At 42.0% G+C, this 19,387-nt stretch overlaps 1 protein-coding gene across 1 annotated transcript in view; it reads right to left on the minus strand.

Annotated features, from left to right (window-relative positions):
* The window catches only part of LOC103802486 (activating molecule in BECN1-regulated autophagy protein 1-like), a gene marked incomplete at its 5' end in the record, with an annotated part of 94,232 nt that overhangs the window by 59,916 nt on the left and 14,929 nt on the right, over positions 1 to 19,387 (minus strand). Inside the window, 2 exon segments of the mRNA XM_009074967.1 lie at positions 15,684 to 15,784; positions 16,338 to 16,418. Of these exon segments, the coding sequence (XP_009073215.1) occupies positions 15,684 to 15,784; positions 16,338 to 16,418 (182 nt within the window).

Below are 19,387 nucleotides of genomic sequence, written 5' to 3' on the forward strand. Positions count from 1 at the left end.
AGAGGCAGAGCTCCTACCAGATCAAAGAACCAGCAGTGGTACAGACTAGAAGATGATGAACACTCCAGGACAGCCTCTCAGTCCTAGGATTCAGTATAAAATTACAGTCCTAAATGACAATTTTATTAGGCCTTACAAGTCAGAGGACATCAGAAGTTAGGGAGTAGCTCACTAAAATCACAGGAGTGGGAAGATCAACATCCAGTTACAGCTAGTTTATTTTCAAGCACAGAAGTTATGACAGGTGTGGTCATTTGACCAGGTACATGTCAGGCACCCAGCAAAGCTGCGCTCTTCCAGTCTGCTTTTCAATGTCCTCACAATAAGGGTAAGAGAGCGTGTATGCATGTGCTGGGTATTTACCTCCTTCCCTCAGTCACACTACCCACCAGATTTTGAGCCTGACCCACTCCTGATATCAGTATCCATTCCATCACCTATTGCAAGGCAACTCAAATGAAAACCGTTGCAATTCCCTCCACTACACTTTTCTATTTCTACTGTTGCACCTCCAAGAAGACAGAGATCTAACTGGGTTGGACAGATCCTCAAACAACTTCTGTGTGCAGCATATCAGGAGACATCACATGGATGGGTGCATGCATGCCCACACCATGAATGCTAATATGAACAATTGTTTGAAAGAAGACAAAGTGTTTCTCCAGCTTAACTGAAACCCACGCCTGCAATCCTAGGTGCCTCGTCACCACCTTTGACTCATTCCTCAAACCCTCCCCTCCTCCAGCCTCCAGTTGTCTCTGCAGAATCTCAGCTGCTTATTAGAAAATTACCAAGTGACATTACTTCCTCCATCCTTTCAACCTTCCCTTCCCCTTCTGCAATTCCTCTCATCACATAGAGAAGCATGTTCCCAAACCTTCTAAGCACTCCATCAGCCTTTATGGTTTTATCGCCATCTTCCTCTTTCGTGTCAAGTTCTATCCCTTGACATTTGTCCGTAAACATTTGTATGCTCCTCTCCTCCCTCTCACAACACACATATGCATTAGTTTCTTGCACCTCTAAATTCCTCAAAGACTCTGGATCACAGTTTGGATGTCTAGGGTGTGAAGAGGAAATGCACTTACCCCCATATGTCCTTCTTATCTCTAGCTCTGAGACTGTGCCAGATGAACTCCTGGCAGTCACTTTTCTTTTTCCTCTCCAGTCTACCTTCCGCCTCTCAACTACTACTGAAGCTGCTCTACTTCTAGTGAATCCCTTCCTGGCCAAAGCTCAGGACTAGTATCTCTTACTCAGCAAAGATGGTAGCATTTTTGACTCATGGATTACTCCTCCCTTGCCATCTCTGAATGACTTCTCTGCTTTCATTACCTCTCTCACCACTCCGAAAGAAGCTGAAAGAGACAAATGAGCAACTATGACCATCACCACAGTTTCTTCCACTTATCTATGCTTGATGCCAGTTCTGAAGTTATCTAAAGGGTCATAAGCCTGACCTACAGAGTCCTTCCCACTTACTGCTGCAAAAACTGGTGGGTTGAAGTAGCTTGATACAGCTGCAATTGTACAAAGTTTCAGGCAGTGCTTGAAGCAAGGGGAAGAGATGTGAACCTGGTTCCCAGATCAGAAAGGGCTGGATTCAGAAGCCAGGCTACCAAGGAACTCAGCAGGACATTAGAGCCCACAGCGATTACATTTGTAGTGGCTGGTTCACTCAGAAACACAACTCCTACTTGCTAGGGCTCCTAGATTACAGCCCACACTGAGCTCAAGAGGAGAGTGTGTCAACCTACTCAGGAAAGCAAAATACAGCCTCCTTTAGTAGCTCTAACTTGCAGCTCTTGCTTAATTCCAAACCAGCTCTGAGCTCCTGCAGACACGGGAGACCATTCCCTCTTCTGCCCCACTCCAGAGGTGGTGGGTGCACTTATTTTAAAAAAACAGGGCCTGGAGGGAGACGTATATATGAGGTGTACCTCCAGCTTTTGATCTTGTTTGTATTTTTTAGTGTACAAGAATTCTTGCTGTCTGCATTTACTTATGATTGAGTTGTGAGGCAGTAAGTTAAAAAGCTGGTATGAGCATACCTAGTGCTCTCATCCTGACTAGGGCCTGTGTTTGCTCTTGCATAAGTACTGTTTGGCATCTCTGCTTAGTTTTCTTCAAGAATTTCCCTGTCTCATGGAAGACACTTAGCATCTTCTGCATTTTTAACAACCCCAAACCACTGACAAATCCAGCCTTTATGTTTCGGGAAAAGTCTGCAGCCTGAATTTATTTCCCTAGGCTCTGCCCTTGCCAAGTGCACCTTACACACAGAGAGGGCAACTTCTCAGTGTGGCTTAAGGTAAAACGCACAGGTAAGGTAAACCCAGAAGTCAAAAATTACTCTGAAGAGGCAGACAAGTTGTCACTAACCTTGCAATGCCTTCCCATATATCTTCATGCAATGATAGGACAAGGGGTAATGGATTCAGACTGAAGGAGGGGAAGTTTAGGTTAGATATTAGAAAAATGTTTTTTACTATAAGGGTGGTGAGACACTGGAACAGATTGCCCAGGGACAGGGTGGCTGTCCCGACCCTGGCAGTGTTCAAGACCAGGCTGGATGAGACCTTGAGCAACCTGATCTACTGGGGATATGTCCCTGCCCATGGCAGGGAGGGTTGGGACTAGATGATCTGTAAGGTCCATTCCCACCCTTAAATTCTATGATTCTACCATTCCCCTGCAATCAAGGACAGCCAGCAGGCCAGAAGCATAAAACCAACTGCACCAGCTGAGGTAACGATACTATGCGGAGGGAAAACTACCACAGCAGAATCTAAGAGCTAACAGAACCTTTGATTTGTATTCATTAAGCGATAACAGATTGAAACTTTAATGCTCAATTATAAAAATACTCTCCAATGGTAGGATCCTATCTACCTACAAAAAGGAGCCATAGATCAGTACACAGCATCCTTATCAGATCCCTTATACAGCATATAACTATGTTGCCATAGCAAGAGCTTGCTCCATCTTTATGCCAGGGTGGCTATAAAAATGTCTGTGAAGATATTCTATATTGGGCATAGCAAATCTGGCTCAGGGTTTGCTTTGTGGTGTTGGGTTTTCCTCCCCATATAAAACACGTAAGCAAAACCCATGACTAATCTCTTCAAAGATGACAGCCAATGTGGCAGGCCACTAAGAATTCCTACCTCTCTGTGCAGCAGATAGCATGGGCCCCTGCCTCCCACTGTGCTCTGCAGCATGGGTAATTTTTTTATTATTTTTCCCCCCTTTTAAAAGAAGGCAGCAAGCTGTGGGAAAATACTTTTACGGCTAAGTGAGCTTTACCACCCACAAAGAGACAGGTCCCCAAGGGGCCTTCACCGCCCACAAAAAGCTGAACACTTCTGCAAAGCCTTACCACTTCTGATATAATGATATCTAGAAAATCATCACTTTAACAATGCACACAAAAGGAATCAGCCTGCACCCTTCACTTTTAAGAACACGATCATCTCTCTCCGATGCCTTTCTGAATCTCAAAGGCAGCTTTAGCTTCCCAGCCACCAATATAAAGAAAGGCTTATTGGGACAGTTTGCATGAGGAAATACATTATACAGGCTTTGTCAGATTCATTGCTCACTTCCATCATGCAGCATGGAACAGAATACAGCTTGTGACATGAGGCAAATGGCTAGCAGAATCTCCTTGTACTGAGACCACTGAAGACACCCCATCAAGATTCATGTACACATTACCAGGAACTGTAAAACCAGTAGTATGCTCATAAACTCCCCCTTCAGACCAGGTAACAATTTTGCTAGTTCAAAGACTCCATGTACTCGAAAAAAACCCACCTGTTTCAGCAATCAGCTACCACAAGCTAAGCAGTGAACTTTATGTGGCAGGACTTCAGAAATAAAAAAAACTTAACACCACCACTCAAGTATCTGTCATTTGTTTCCAGTCTAAATTGGTTCTGCATCTTCCTATTCCATTTGTCTACTGAATTAAAAGGTGATCTACCAGAAATCTTGCCCCCACAGATATATCTAGACCAATCAAGTAGCAACAACTACCTACTACTTTGATTAGCTAAGTACATTAAACTTATGTCATTCTATAGCTGAAGTTTTCCTCAGCTGATTCTTCCTTCAGCTATTGAGCCCTTCTGAAGTGCAGACAGAGTCACACATGGATTTGAACATCATCTGGAGTGGTGTCAGTAAGATCACATGAAAAGACAACAGCAGTGTCATACTCCCTGGTATTGCCTGCCTACTTAAGGTCCTACAGCTAGATCATCATGACAAGAATTTGTACTCCCTTGCTTCACATGAAGTGACATTTTCAGAGTCACTACATTGCCCAAAACAAGCCTTCACAAACTTAAGTGGGATACACATTACTTGTCCCAAAGTATCTCATTTCACTCTGAGCTATAATAATATATTCACTTAGCCACAACTGCACCATTGCTTGGATCACCACTGGGAACAAAGCGACTGCAGTAAAGATTGGCCCGCCAAGTAAACAGATTGCGATTGTCACCATCACACTGCATATTTTACTATCTACAAACAGAAGTGGATTGACCCCAGACTCCAAACAGCTGGCTCTTTGGAAGGCCAACAGCAATATACTGGTAACAATGAAGTCTCAGCTCTTAAGAGTGCTTAACAGCTGGCTTGTTTGAAATACATCTTGCCGCGGGTCCAGAGTCATTCATCCAAAACCTTCCCCATTGTTTCAGCTTAATTCAAGCCTTTGAGTACCACTCTGTTCCCATTGAACAGTCTTCCACAAATGCACATGAAAGCCTATGAAGTGCTGGTGACAACAATCCTGCAATTGGACCATTATCTCTTCTGGGAAATTTGATGGTAGGCATGTAATTAGCACTTCAAGGCTCTGTAATTAGCAACTTTTAACCCTTTATCACCACTTTCCATGTGGAGGACAGTGACACACATTATTCCAACAACTTCTCTCATGGGACAGCATATCCAAGGACAACGTACTGCAAACATCTCAACTCCTGAAATGCAGCCAGACACTGACAACGTCTGGCACACTTGAGTAAATGCATATCTTTCCAAATACTGGTCATCTCAATGCAGTTGCACTTCCAGATACTAGTCAAAAATCCCAACACCTCAGACCTCATCAAGCATATCCTGCAAAGTGAAGTGGCCTGCACTCACTCTGACCAGTGCTCTGTGCTCATTCTAATCTCACTTGCAAATAGAAACTATGCTCATAATGTACAGCTGCTAATGCCGGAGCAAATCTTTATACGGACACTTATGTTACATAAGCATCGAGGGATTTTTTTTCAGCTTTCAGTTATCAAAAGCAACAGAAAATGAGATACTTTTGGCACAAAATAAATATGTACTCATGGAAAGTTAGTAACAAAGCATTCTCTAGGAACATGTGCTCTCAGACAAACCTTGAAAGAGTCTCAAAAAGTCCTCTGCAGTAACAGTTATTACAAGGTTTTACAATAGGATTAGCAGACAATGCCAGTATGTGCAACCAGAAACAGCTGTACTTACTGCTGAAAAACAGTGTTTAACACAGCATCAGCTAGAACAAACTGTATTCTCACCTACACTGAACTCCAACATCATTTCACTGCTCCTGTGCACTCAGACAATTCAGAGAACCACTGAAGACCGAGGAAGGGACCTCTGAGAAGCTCTAGACCACTCCCCTGCTCAGAGCAGGGTGAATTACAGGAGGTTACTGGGAGACTATCTCCAGTCAAACTCAAAGATCTCTAAAGATAGAGACCCCCCAACATCCTCAGGCAAACTGTCCCAGCATTTGAACAGTCACAATAAAAAAATAAAATTTTTCTGAAGTTCAAATGGAGTTTCAATCTGTGTCCATTTCTTTTTGTCCTTCCACTGGGCATCCCTGAAAAGAGCCTCGCTCTTTTTACTTCATTCTCTCAGTTACTTATAAGCATTGACAAGATTCAGCCCAAGCCCTCTCTTTTCCAGGCTGAAGACTCCCAAGTTGAATCTCTCTCAACCTCTCCTCTCAAGTCAGTCTCTAAGTCCTTACACTCTTTGTGACTCTCCACTGCACTCCAGAATGTCCATGCTTTTCTTGCACTGAGAGTCCAAAACTGGATAAAGCACTACAAATGTGGCCTTCCCGGGGCTGAAGAGAAGGATAACCTCCCTCAATCTGCTAGCAATGCTCTTCCTCATTCACCATTATATGCTGTTTGCCTTCTTTTCTGCAAGGGCACATTTGCTGGCTCATGTTCAACTTGTTGCCCATAGGACCCCCAGACCCTTTTCTGCAAAGCTGTTTTCCAGACAGTAGGGTCCACAGCCTGTACTGGTGGATGGGGTCATTCTTCTCAAGGTGCAGGACTTGGCATTTCTCTTCACTGAACTTACTGAGTTTTGTTCATTCATTTCCCAGCCTATGAAATTCCCTCTGAATAGCAGCATAACTGTCTGCAAAACTCCTCCCAGTTTTGTTTCAGGCGCACTCTGACCCATCATCCAAGTGATGAATGAAGATGTTAAACAGGATGTACTGGCCCCAAGCAGATCCTTGACCAGGCCAAATTCTGCTTTTCTGAAAAGCTTTACCTACAATGATATTTTGAAGACAGTTCCTTGTCTATCTGCATATGCCTGAAGTGGGCCCCTTTTACCCATTTTGAGGCATGAAACCAAAGGAGCAAGGCACGATGCAAGGTCCAGGAAACATCTAGTTAGAAGATATAAGGCTAATTCACTCACAAATAAAACTCTGATTACAGTACTTGCACATTCCCTTAGGTAGCATGTTACCTTGTGAGGCACAAGAAACAGCTGTTAACAACGCTGCTGCATCAACAAAACTGCTGTGATATCTTCCTACATAAAGGAAATCAAGATGTTACATTTAGTTTCTCATAATACCAAAAACTCCTGCTGAGTCCTGTAGCCATGTTTTGAGTATGAAACATGAAAAAGACATAGCACCAAGCAGCAACAAGGAGTGGATCTACAGTGAGTCTCCTTGTATCACATCTAGCATAGCTTCTAATCAAATACCAGAACTTCTTGCCTACTGCCTTAAATACAGGTTGTAGACAGGTCTGCAGTCTATTGCATCAATGCACAACATACAGCAAGAAGGGACACAGAGTATGAAGATGTCATTCATAAACAGATCACAGCACTGTGCTACATGGGAAGCATAAATGTTGAGAAGCATAACCTCAGAGGAAGTCACTCGAGTTTTATGAAGCATTTGAGACTGACGTTGTCCACAAAAGGGATCCTGTAGCAGGCACACATTCACACTGTAAAACCAAGTTCCAAACTCCTGGCTAGCAGACAGATTTGCAACAGGGCTGCACACCGAATGACAGCGGCAGTACCAGCTTCAAATTTCAGAGGTGGAAACAAGGAATTGCATAAGGCTCATTTACCTTGAGCAGCAAGTTAAGCATGAACTGCCCGACTGGTATCAGAGTAAGTTTTTTAAAAAAATCAAAACAACAAAAAACCCCAAACAGAACAATAAGCTGCAGAAGCAGAGAAAGGGTACAGCCTCTCCTAAGGAACCTGCAGGCAGTGGTAGGTTTTGTGTACTGGGGAGCAGGGAGGTGGAGAGCAACTCCACCTTTTCAGTGTCTAATTTTAGGCATTTAAGGTATCCACAGCAGCAAGGTACGCTTCAGAAGGTCCCTCTATAATCAGTGGCAAATACACAGGCAGCTCAACAGAAAATTCAGAGCACCTCAGTTCAGCTCACTTCAGGAGACATTCAGATCAAAAGCTTCTTTTTCTCTGCTAACTATACAGGAAGCTTAGCCTCCAAGTCAGATGCCCCCAAAATTACAGTGCAAATACCCCCCATAGAGCACATAGTTGTGGATTCTTATTTCCAGTTGACTCACATCCCTCTCAATTAACACATTCCCAGACTTGGCAGATTGCAATGAACTATGGCTTGAGTTACAAAAGCATAAAGAATAAAAGAATAAAAAAGGACTGAGCAAGAACAGGCTTTAAAGTGCTAGTATCACAATTTTGACTCTTCAGCTCGCCTTTACTGTGCAGTATTTAACAGACTTATGGACCACCTCCAGCTCTCAGGTGCAAAGAGCTCTTTCCATATAAAGACATTGATACACAAAATACCACAAATTTATTTCAGAAATTAAACTGGTTTTCGTATCACTCAAGCCTTGAGAGTACTCTAATGTCTGGATTCAAACAGGGGATAACATCATACAAGGGTTTCAATGTAAGTTCATTCCATCTGCTCTACAATCTCTAGTGCTTTACACTCCTAATGTCCCAAACTGTATCTGTTCACAGATGAAAACAGAGATGCGTTTGTGCTCACAGAACATGTTTATTGCTAACTGGAAGATGCAAGTGAATAGACACAGAGGAAGCAGGGCATTACAGGCAGACAGCCAGATTAAAGTTATTCCATTCCAGCACAGAAGGTACTCTGACGCTTTCTGGCTGCTTTTTTTTTTGGTATGTGACAGTGTACAGCAGGAGCGGACATCAAAATGAGGATGAGCAACAGCTCAGACTCTCACTGTAGAATATGATATTTTGGATGTAAGGGAAAGGCTAACTGGAAACAACACACACAACCTTTTCCATCACATAAACGTGCATGTTAATGGCTTTCTCTTAACACTACCTATCATCTGCTTTCAGGAGACATCTAGCTAGACAGAACTAAACCTCCTTTAGCCAGACTCGCATTTATTTGCATCAAAATCAGTATCACCAGCTTAGGAACTTGTGGGGGTTTTCGCACAGGACAAGCATTTCAGAAGAGACTGCCTGTGGGTCATTCAATGCTAATTGCATTAACTACCTATCAGCCTTCATTGTGCCAAGGTACAACATACAAACATACGGGATGACACAGATTACAGCACCAGAAAAGAGGCAGCTGGACTGCCAATTAAAGCACAGAGCTGGAAAAAACAAACTGGTGTCTTGCAATACAGCGAAAAATTACTGAGGTACTATAAAGTTGTACCTGCTAGGAAGAACATGGCATCTGTGAATCAGTCATCTGATCCCGGTGTAACTACAAAAAGTTAGGCATTATCAGTTGTTTTCTAGGCTTGCTTTTGTTTTTTTAAAGCATTAACAAATTCACTTCTACCATCTAGGAGAGGGATTTCATTTGAAGAATATGTGCTAAGAAGTTCGTCTTCTGACCACAATCGTGATGTAGTATAACCCTGTAGCCACAGGTACAGAATTGATAAAGTGCAAGTGAACAAAGGATCTAATACTATGATAAAATTAATTCACAGTATATTACTTTATTCTGCATCTATGACACAAAACTACCAAGAGATTTTATTTAGGAGATACTCCACCGTGATCGACTAGCAACATCAAAAATTTTCATAGACAAAAGCTGCTCTAGGAAAAGAGCAGCTGGGAAGAGACAAAGGCAGGCAAGAACTGAGGTGCAGCAGATAACTTTCATGAAAAAGCTCAAGGGTTGCAAGTGCATGATTAGAACACACGAAGCAAGTTTATAAGTAAACACTTAAATAAGATGTCACACAAAGTCTCCACACTTCCAAAATCCTACTGTCTTCAGAAGCTTAAGTACCATGTTGAGGAAATCAACAACTCTGAGGATACCTCTCACCAGTCCCACAAAGGGACACTTTCCACCACTCCAGAATAAGTTCGTGCATTTGCAATTCAGCAGTACAGCCTTTTTTTTCCTTACATTTCTGTATGAAAGCTGCACTTTCACAGAAATTATAAACTGTTCTCAAGTCTGTGATGAAGGTGACAGGTATCTATAGCTCTCAACTTGCAGAAGAATGCGAGGCATATTTTAAGCTTCTTATGTCATTTAGTATCCACTGACATAGATCACAAAAAGACCACAAAGAATGAAGTTACACAAAGGTTCACATCCTTCCATATTAAGAAGCACCAGACTTAAAAAGATACAGCACAGAAAGCCACACAGCTGTGTTCACTGATTGTATTATTCTACAGAACTACCTACTGTGAAGAGCAGGATTAGACCAGGATACTAACTCAAATTCACATACTTGTCTTGGATGAAAAGGCAGAAGCAGGCTAATAGCAAAAAGTCAATCACAGACTGCTGAAGGTACAGATTCAGAACAACACTCAAGTCTCAGGTAACTGTACAGAAAATGCATACCTACTAATACTGAGAAAAACAAGGGTACATCAGAGACAACTGTGATGTGTTTTCCCATCAACTCTTGTTGGTATTCTGGAGCTCTCAAGTCATCTTTGTCCTGCCCTGTACAGTTGTGCATCACTGTGCAAGCACATTTGAAGAATGGGGACATCCCAGAACATCACTCATAGCACACTCACCGTGTACATGACAGAACAGGATTAGGTCAAGAAAACTTGAGCCACAGGAAGCAATCACACCTGAAATGCCAGAGGAACTGGAGATCTGCCTGCAAGATGATTTCAAAGGCAACCAATGTAGCCTTTTATCATGATCACTTTCATCATTAGAGCAGAAGTGAAAGGTTACTGGGCTAATTCTAGTTGCAGCAGCAACCAATACTGTATCCAACTGTATGTATCACAGGCTCATCAATATCCATTTTAACTGGCTTTAGGTTAGAGCCATTCACTTGTATGTGAACATACACATAGCTAGAGTGATTTCGCAGATTGGGAACATGCACCAGAAGGCACCTTAGCTAGTGAATTTGGCTGGTGAGAGCCACCACCCTAATCCTCATTAGGAGAACTATCAAATACTCACAGAAATCCTCCTGTCACAAAAGGATGACGACATCTATCTATTATCTTAGCTAATCTTCATCCTGATTAGACTTCATATGCTCTAACAATTGTGTCTTAGCATTTGCTGTCTTAAGTATAGAACTTCACTTGAAGATACATGACTTTGAATTCTCCCAGGGAGTCAAGCTTTGAAGAATGGGATAGCTTATGTGATTTTGGAAAAACAGCAGCTAAACATTACACTTTGAGGTCCTCATTAACAGGACTAACTGATTCTTAGCTTCATCAATAGCCTCAGCCCTACCCCACTGTAACAAGGCTACAGACAGCTTGCTTTGCAACTCCAGCAGACATAGCCAAAGCTGAAGCATTACTGCTCTCGTAGCAGGTTATACCCTGAATAGGTGTAGAGTATGGAAAAACCTGTAATGTCAAGCTCATTCTTTCACTACATGTAAGTGTTCAGTCTCTCATCTGATCCTCTTACCCTGAGATAGCAATGAAATCACACTGTAACCATAAATGTGGAGTGCTGTATCACTCAACCCTTGAGCCCTGCTGAGTCTGGATCTCTCCATGAGATGGAAGACTCAGAGCAACTGTGTTGGACTGCATTTAAATAGATAACATCTTGTGGCAAAGCCAGAACCAGGAAAACATGACCTGTAACCATGCACAGAAAAATATTTTGTTTCAGACATGCAAAACTGAATAGAAGCCTATTAAAACAAAGTGAGGCGAGACAGAAGCATTTCACAAAGCTAAGTGACTGCTGTACACCAGTAAGCTTTCGTCTACAGGTCTCATAATGAGTAACAGGAACGTCAACAAAATGGCATGTGTGTCAATTTTTAAAGCCTCTTGCAAAGTTTCCTGGCAAACACTGATTCTCTTCCTCCAAGCTTCCACTGAACTGAAACTGAAGCCTTCTTTGTTTCACTATACCATTATCTTTTTTAAAAAATGTATTTACTGATTTTTCATCATAAATTAAAATATACATCATGGTCTGTGCTACCAGATGCCAAAACATATCCATAACTTGGCCTTCAAATATCCTTGGCAGTTACTTTTCAGTAAGGAGGAATTTATTTTAAAAAAATATTTAAAAAAAAAAAAGACCAAACCAAACCCAACAAATAAACTAAAGAAACAAACCAACAAAAAGAAGACCCAAACAAAACAGTGGGCAAAAATATGCAGCTTAAAGAAACATTTTTAAAAAGCAGTAGGAGGTGTCAAACACAATACTGAGCTGTGTGTTCCTTGGACAGGCCAATGCTGCTGAACTTTACAGCATTACTAACTCCCATTATACAAGGTGTAACCTCATCCCACAGAACATCTCTTTGGTATCTCCTGGGAAGCACAGGGAAGGGGTAAAAAAAGAAGAGAGAAAAAGTAGGAGGAAAAAGAAAATCAACCCCCCACTCTGTTGCCCTGCAAGTGGCAGAGAACCCAAGAAACCAGACGACTGAAATGGCACCAAGATGCAGTATTCCACCTGTACTGCCACGTGATCAGTCAGTCCTATCAAGTGAGAAGCCAAAACGCATTTACTGCCTTCATCATCACTTTAGCAAACTACTTCAACTAGCTTTCACTGTATGGATGTTTCCCTTGAAGACCACAACCCCATCACTTACAGCAGTTCACCAAGGAAAGGAGAGTGCAGAGGGTGGCTTACAGCCCACACTACCAAGAGCCTTAGAAAAGCTGCCAAATGAACTCACAGGTTTTTTGTTAAGTCTTGAAATAAAGGAGAATATGGAAAACTGAAAAATATGCTAGTGTTATACCAGTATTTTAAAAGGTTGAAATAGGATGAGACTGTCAGTCTTGTCAATCTGACATTGATTCCAGACAAAATAATGAAAAAGCTGATATAAGACTCAGTTAATAAAGGATTAAAGGAGGACAGTGTAATTACTGCCAATCAACAGAGACTTTACAGGAAAATATAACTTGTCAAACTACCAACACTTTTTGGTGTGATTACAAGTTTGAACTCTAAAGGTAACAATGTTGATGTAACATTTTCACATGGTGTTTTACTTGGTGCCAGAAGCACAGTAATGCAGTATATCATACCAGCTGATAAGTCTAAACTGCATGAGTAGATAAGGAAGCAGGCAGAAAGGTGCTACTGAGGCACGTTGTTGTTCCAGTGCTACATGCAAATGAGGCCACTTGCATGGAGATCTCTGTCTGTCGTGTTGACTAGTACCACTTTGTTCCTCACCCTCCCCACGAGCTCCCTCCTACTCTACCCATCTGTTGGCACCTTTCCTATGCTTCACCAGGAAGAGCCTTGGCACAGGACTGAACCCTGACCTAAACCCTGCCTGGCATGTCAGTCTTTCAGCCAAACCTACTGTGCTGCTGTACCAGCCTGCTTGCTTAGATAACCTGTCATTTTTAACGGTTCATTAAACCAGACTGGACTAAGAATTTATCCACAAGGCAGTCTGGTGTGGACCTATTGCCCGTTGCATGAGAACTATACCTAAACAACAGAAAGTTGTTCACATAAAGTAGCGAGCTGAAAGTAAACATGGACAGAACCTGACAGCAAGAGCTTTAAGAAATTTAGTCAGCACACCACAGTAGTTTGCACACCAAGATCTCCATCTGCTGCTTTGATTTCCTCTCTGCATACAGCAGTAGGTGGGGAGGGGACACAAGCAGAAGTGTAATTGGCTGTATTTTTCCAAACAGGAGTTCTCACTGATACTTGACCACAGTACTGTCAGTTTTTAGGAAGCTGACAGGATAGGAATACAGGGGGTTTTTTTGGTATCTCTTCTCAAATGCTGCAGCAGTTACATAAGAAATACATTTGGCATTTCTACAGTTAAACCTAATTCAGAAATGACAGTCTGGATACATGGTAGGATGAAACAATTTAACTCATTCAAGTATAGATTAGCCATCTGCTAGTAGGAAAATAGATGACTGATTTTCTTCCTTGGCCAGGGCTGGTAACCTCACCTATAACCATCAGGCTAGGGTTAAAACACTTTAGAGCTTGAGTAGAGGTTTTTCACTGTGATACTGAAGAAAGAACTATCACAAGCTTTGGCATAGGCTAACTAAAAAGGAAAGCATACTATGAGCACTGCAACTTTCAATGGCTCTGAAATACAATACTGAAAATGACAATGCTGCTGGCCAGCATAGTAAGTAGAGGAAATTCTCTGGCTATTCCACAACTGCAATCTCATTTTCTAGTTCTTCCCTTTCATGCCTCCACCTAATATTTGCAATTTCAACTCTCCCGGTTTGTGTAACATATGCACAAGTTTTTGAGCACAAACGTAAAAAAATCTTGAAAGCTGAAAGCATAGGTAAAACAAACAGAATAAAACAAATAGACCAAGCAGCTACTGCATTAGAATAATTTATTTCATATTTAATTATTTTATATTCAATAAAAGCCTTGACTGTAGAGTCACAGCCATTCCAGTGTGAGGTTCCACAACACTGTAGGAGCCAACAAACCTTGACTTAAGCAGGCTCAGCACAGCGTCACACAGAAAAGACTGATCTTGTTTTTTCAATGTCCCATGATTATGATTTCTGCCTTCTTTTGTTATTTTTGGCATGCACACAAGAAACAGCAAGCACATGTGTTTTGGGGCTCAAATTCCCCAAAAGTGCAAGATGAAAAAGCTAGGCTGTTTCCCAGCCACTAAGGAACAGGCAAACTGCAAGGAAGGCTGGAGGAGGGTTGAAGGCAGGTGTCTCCAGCAAAGCAAGGGCACGCAAAAGTTCTGCAGTGTTGCCTGGCAGCAAGTAATTGTCTGCCAGTGTGCTGTTTCCACGTGCCAACAGCCAAAGCCCACACAGGCAGCAACCACAGGAAAGTACATGCGTCAGCTAAAGCTACAGGCTAGCTCTACTCTTTCCTAAGGAAAAAAAGCAGAGGTGCTTTGGAGGCTAGCCTTTGGCTGAGCTCTTATTGTTACTGCAACAGCAAGGTCCATGAATATGGAATAAACCCAAAATATCCAGGGAAACAAAAGTCTGGAAAATGTCTGATAATAGACTTCTGGCAAGACCACTGTCATACTACATCAGCCATGCAAAATCAACAACAGTTCCACCCCAAAACAGTTGGGAAAACTCCAATGAATACTCTTAAAAACAGGTTATATAAAACCTGTCAAAAATGGTTTAGGCACAGTTGATTGAAAAGGGTTACGCAGCCTCTCGAGAAACCTTTTAGCACTCCTTTCCGTGGTGGTCCTGTGATTACCTACAGGAAGGAAGAGAACCACATCCTAACCTACCTGTCCATACATCATCCCTCATTCTCTGCCAAGTTCCAAGATGACTCACCCACACCGGGGTTAATTACAGAGCAACTCAGATCCAGCCAAAAAAGACTCACCCTCAAGATATGTGTCATCTATAACCATCTCATTCATGAAGTGCCAGACTGCCATACTTCCCCCCATCTCACTTCCCACCTCCGCTTGCCCTCTAAGGCTCCCAAATGCCTGTGTGCTCTATGTGGTGGCAGCTGAGTTTTTTAACATGCACTTATTAGGATCCTAATTGAATCCTGCATTGCCTTGTGTGTGCCTTCCCAGCCGGAATATGAACAAGACACCCTACAATTCAATTAGAAGGACCTGCAGCAAGCTGATCATTAGTCTGTCAGGTTGTTTAAAAAAAAAAAAAAAAAAAAGACATCTAGGAAGAGAGGAGGAAGTTAAATAAAGGGAGAATTGCTAACCTAATTCATGCAGACCCTCCCATACACATACTTGAAATAGGGAATCTGCAATGTTCAAGGACTTGAATGACAGCTCACCACATCACCTCAATAGTCCTTTCTGCTGCTTCAGGAAACTTAAAACCTCAAAAGCTGGAATTACTTATCAATCCTCCTCTGCTGAGATTCATGAGAAAAACATCACTAATATACATGGCTACCAGAAACAAGGAAATCTCATTACCTGCCAAAACCCTGTTGACAGAGGAATGGGTGGCCAAGCCAGGCTGTCCCCGTTCATGGAAAATTCCAGCATAAGGCAAGTACTCTGGCAGCAAAAAGCGTCTGCAAAACAAAGAGAGTAAGATTATATGGAGAAAGACAATCCAGTATGCTACAGCCCTGGAGTGTAACTGCAATTCCTTTGAGGAAATATGACTATATTCCAGAAGACTATAGTGGAGGGAAGGCTGGAATCCTCTGCTTAGCCAACCACTTCACCGCTTCAAACAAAAAGCAATTTACAGATTGGATCCTCCTCTGATCAATATGGCTACAAAGATCAGCATTAACCAAGTCCTTTACCTCCCACAATAGCTTCCTAACCTCAAACCAGCGCGTTGTGCTGAGAACCTCCAATGAGATTCTTTTCTCCCCCTGTTCTGCCTTCACACCATAGCCTCAACCTGCAAGTAAGAAGTGCTAAGAACATACTGCTCTTCAAATGTCACAGGATGAGTTGCTCATACTAAAATGCCATCTCAGGAGTCCCAGAAATTGCAAACTAAGGGTAAAGCAGCCCTGTGCAAGAAAAGTAACCCATCTGAAAGCACCAGAGCGCTGTACTGCAACTGGTACCTCCAGAAATTCCACACCCTTTTACCCATACACGCCTTACCTCGGGACAAAGCGCCCCAGCGACGGTGCAGACATGCGGGCATTCCGGGGAGCTCGGTGCCTGGAGCGGTCTCCATTGTCCCTTCAGCAAAACAAAGAAGATTATTGTTCATTAAAAATTCCATGTAATCAAGTACTTATCAAGAAAACCAAAAATCAACAACACCACCTAGTATGCTATGGAGATTTAACGGTTCTCATGCTTCTAATGTTCCAAATTCATACAACTTACTGTACCAAAGGCTTGCGACAGTTTTACATATGCGTAACTTTAAAGTTCACTTTCTTCATTACTTGACAATGTCTCAAAAGTAACAACAAAATCAGAGAGTCAATTAATCAATGTCAGCACTTGAGCAAACGAAAAAGAAACCTTAGCACTTTGACTGGGAGAGCAAAAAGCAACTGCCCCAACAGTCCTGAGCAGAACTTTCTGTTAGTCAAAGAGATCTGTTAACTTTCACCATTTCATTCCCAGAAGTGCAGGCAAAAGAACATAATCTGCAGACGATTCTTTTGCGCTCCTTCCCTCAAGTCCAGTTTATGTGCCATCAGAGCTTAAGACAACTGGAAAAGCTTATGAACGGTGAGATTAAGTCAGAAATGTTAGGCAGTATCAGACAAAACTGCACTTTCTTAAAAACCTCTTGTTCCGTTTCACAATAAATGTTGAGGCCTTGAGGAATGAGGAGAAATAGTCTATCAACTACTGTTCTACAGTAGACATAGGAAGGTCTTCTTCCCTAGGAGGACAACACAACACTGAACAGGTTACACAGAGAGGCTGCAGAGCTGTCATCCTTGTAAGTCTCAGGATAAGAGCTAGAAAAAGCCATGGCTGACCCAGTCTGATTTTGGCAGTAACAACTGTACAACAAGCAGGAGGTCAAACTGAAGGACTTTCAGAATCCTGAGCAAACAAAATTCCTGATATTGCATTCATAGGCCACAAGAGGACCTGTAATTATACAGCACTAAAACTACAAGGAAAATAATGAGACTCCATTAGTGACTCTGGAGTTTTGAAGCAAACCTCCGCAGTGCTTTCTTCCATGTTCCGAAATGTACTCTCTGTATGGCCTTGCACAAGTAACAAGTCTTTTCTCCCTGGATTCCACATACCCATCTGTAATTACAGTCCAACTTGTCTCCTTTCCAAACAGTTGTGGGGGCAATATTACTTGCAGACCCCTGAAATCACTACAAAACTAAATATTCCTTATGCAACACACTGCCAGCACATTTCTAACCCACTCCGGCAAGCTGTGCAGTTTGTAATTTTTTTCATTTTGCTTTTTTAAAGTCAGTGAGCAAGAAATGTGGGCTGAGAAGAAAGTCCATTACACGGTTGTTTCCCACACACTTGAGGAACCCAGCAACACAAAAGCAAAGGTTGTTCTGCAAAGCTCATTAGTATTTCAAGTCATTTCACCACAATCAAATCTAAATCTACACTCAAAGCTTCCATTTCTCCTCCCACTGTAGATGCAGCATTTGCAGTTCACAGCCAAAGCCGCACCTCGCCCTCAGGTTTCTGTGTAACCAGCAGGGTTCCTGAAACCAGAAATGTAAAAGCTGCTGCTGTTCTTTTATCAGAGGCCTCCAGCCTATTAAGATGTGGATCAGTAACAGAAGGAATCCTGCAAATCCAAACACTGACATATCAACTTTTCCTGCTAAAGTGAAAAGGCCAAAGGGAAAAAGAAGCATCGCATTTCAGATCACACAGTAAGAGCTAGCAGAAGACAAGAAACACACTTTTTAAAAAAATTCCATGTATCAGTTTTTGAAACAACATTGATGTGCAACCCTAGGAGAAAAGCAACAGAACAGTTTGTGGGGTTTGGATTTGCCTTGGATATTTATTGGAATTGGAAGATGCTTTTGAAATGGACAAATATCAGCAAGACGAACAACAGCAGGATGACACCCTGCAGAACTCTCCAGTTGAAGCAGATGTCTCCAGGTTTCAGAAGGAATGAGGAATTAGCTCCAGCAAACAAAAGATGATAAAGGTGCAAAAGTCTATAGTCCAAATCATGACACCTAAAGCAACTGATTAAGTTTTTTAAATGCCACTAGCTAATGGTCTTGGCATCCACAAAATATTTTGTACACAAATTTTCTAAGCAAAGAGACTTTCTAATGTGAGAAGTCCATCCTGTACTGCCCTATTACTGAGCATACAACCTCCCCCCAGTATGAAACAGCCTAAGAGCAAAAAAATAAAGACTAGGCTTTTCTTCCATTTTCACCATGACAGAGGCAACCTCTACTGTTTCAAGACAGCCATATATTTCTAACAACCCCCTAAAAAAATAAAATCACACCCAACAGTCACTGCCCTGTAACTCAAACTGCAGGACTGGGAATAACAGTGTATCTCCTTTGAGACTGCTAGAATTCCTATTTACAGTAAATGGAAGTGTGGAAGTGTAAGATACAGTCCCCTGAGGTAAAGAAGAATATTACTAAGCATCACTCTGAATTACTAATTTAGACTTGTTTATATCTAAACTCCCATGCTCAACTACATGCAAGAGTGTCTAGTCTAGTGTTGAAAAGCTAAAACAGCTGATATTACCCTGGTGTTAGTTGACGACTACTTCTGCACCCTCTAAAAAGAAAAATAAAAAAAACCCCTACAGATCAGTGATGATGGGTGGCACTTGGTGTTATTTCTGTACCACATACAGCCTGCTGACAGAGGGAGGAGAGCAGATGTTAGCACACTGCAGTGCCAGCGTGAAGCACTCCAGCAAGAAATGAGAAGTTTCCAAAGTTCTCTAAAGTATTGATGAAGAGCTAATACTCTACTTTCTATTTAGTGCCAACTACTTACAGACTCATTAGCTAATGATTTGCAGTGGATAGTTTAATTAACATAACCTGCAAAAGCATCTCTCAGGGTGTGCGTGTCTATGTTTAAAAAAGCCTCTCCTGTAAAGCAACTCAATCAACTTGCAAAAGTAAAGTAAATGAAAATATGCCACAGCAAGGTGAGAAGGGAAACTTAATACTCTAATTATTAACAGACTAATTTGTCTCAGC

Source organism: Acanthisitta chloris, unplaced genomic scaffold (assembly GCF_000695815.1).
Source record: "Acanthisitta chloris isolate BGI_N310 unplaced genomic scaffold, ASM69581v1 scaffold21395, whole genome shotgun sequence".
NCBI classification, from domain to species: Eukaryota; Metazoa; Chordata; class Aves; order Passeriformes; family Acanthisittidae; genus Acanthisitta; species Acanthisitta chloris.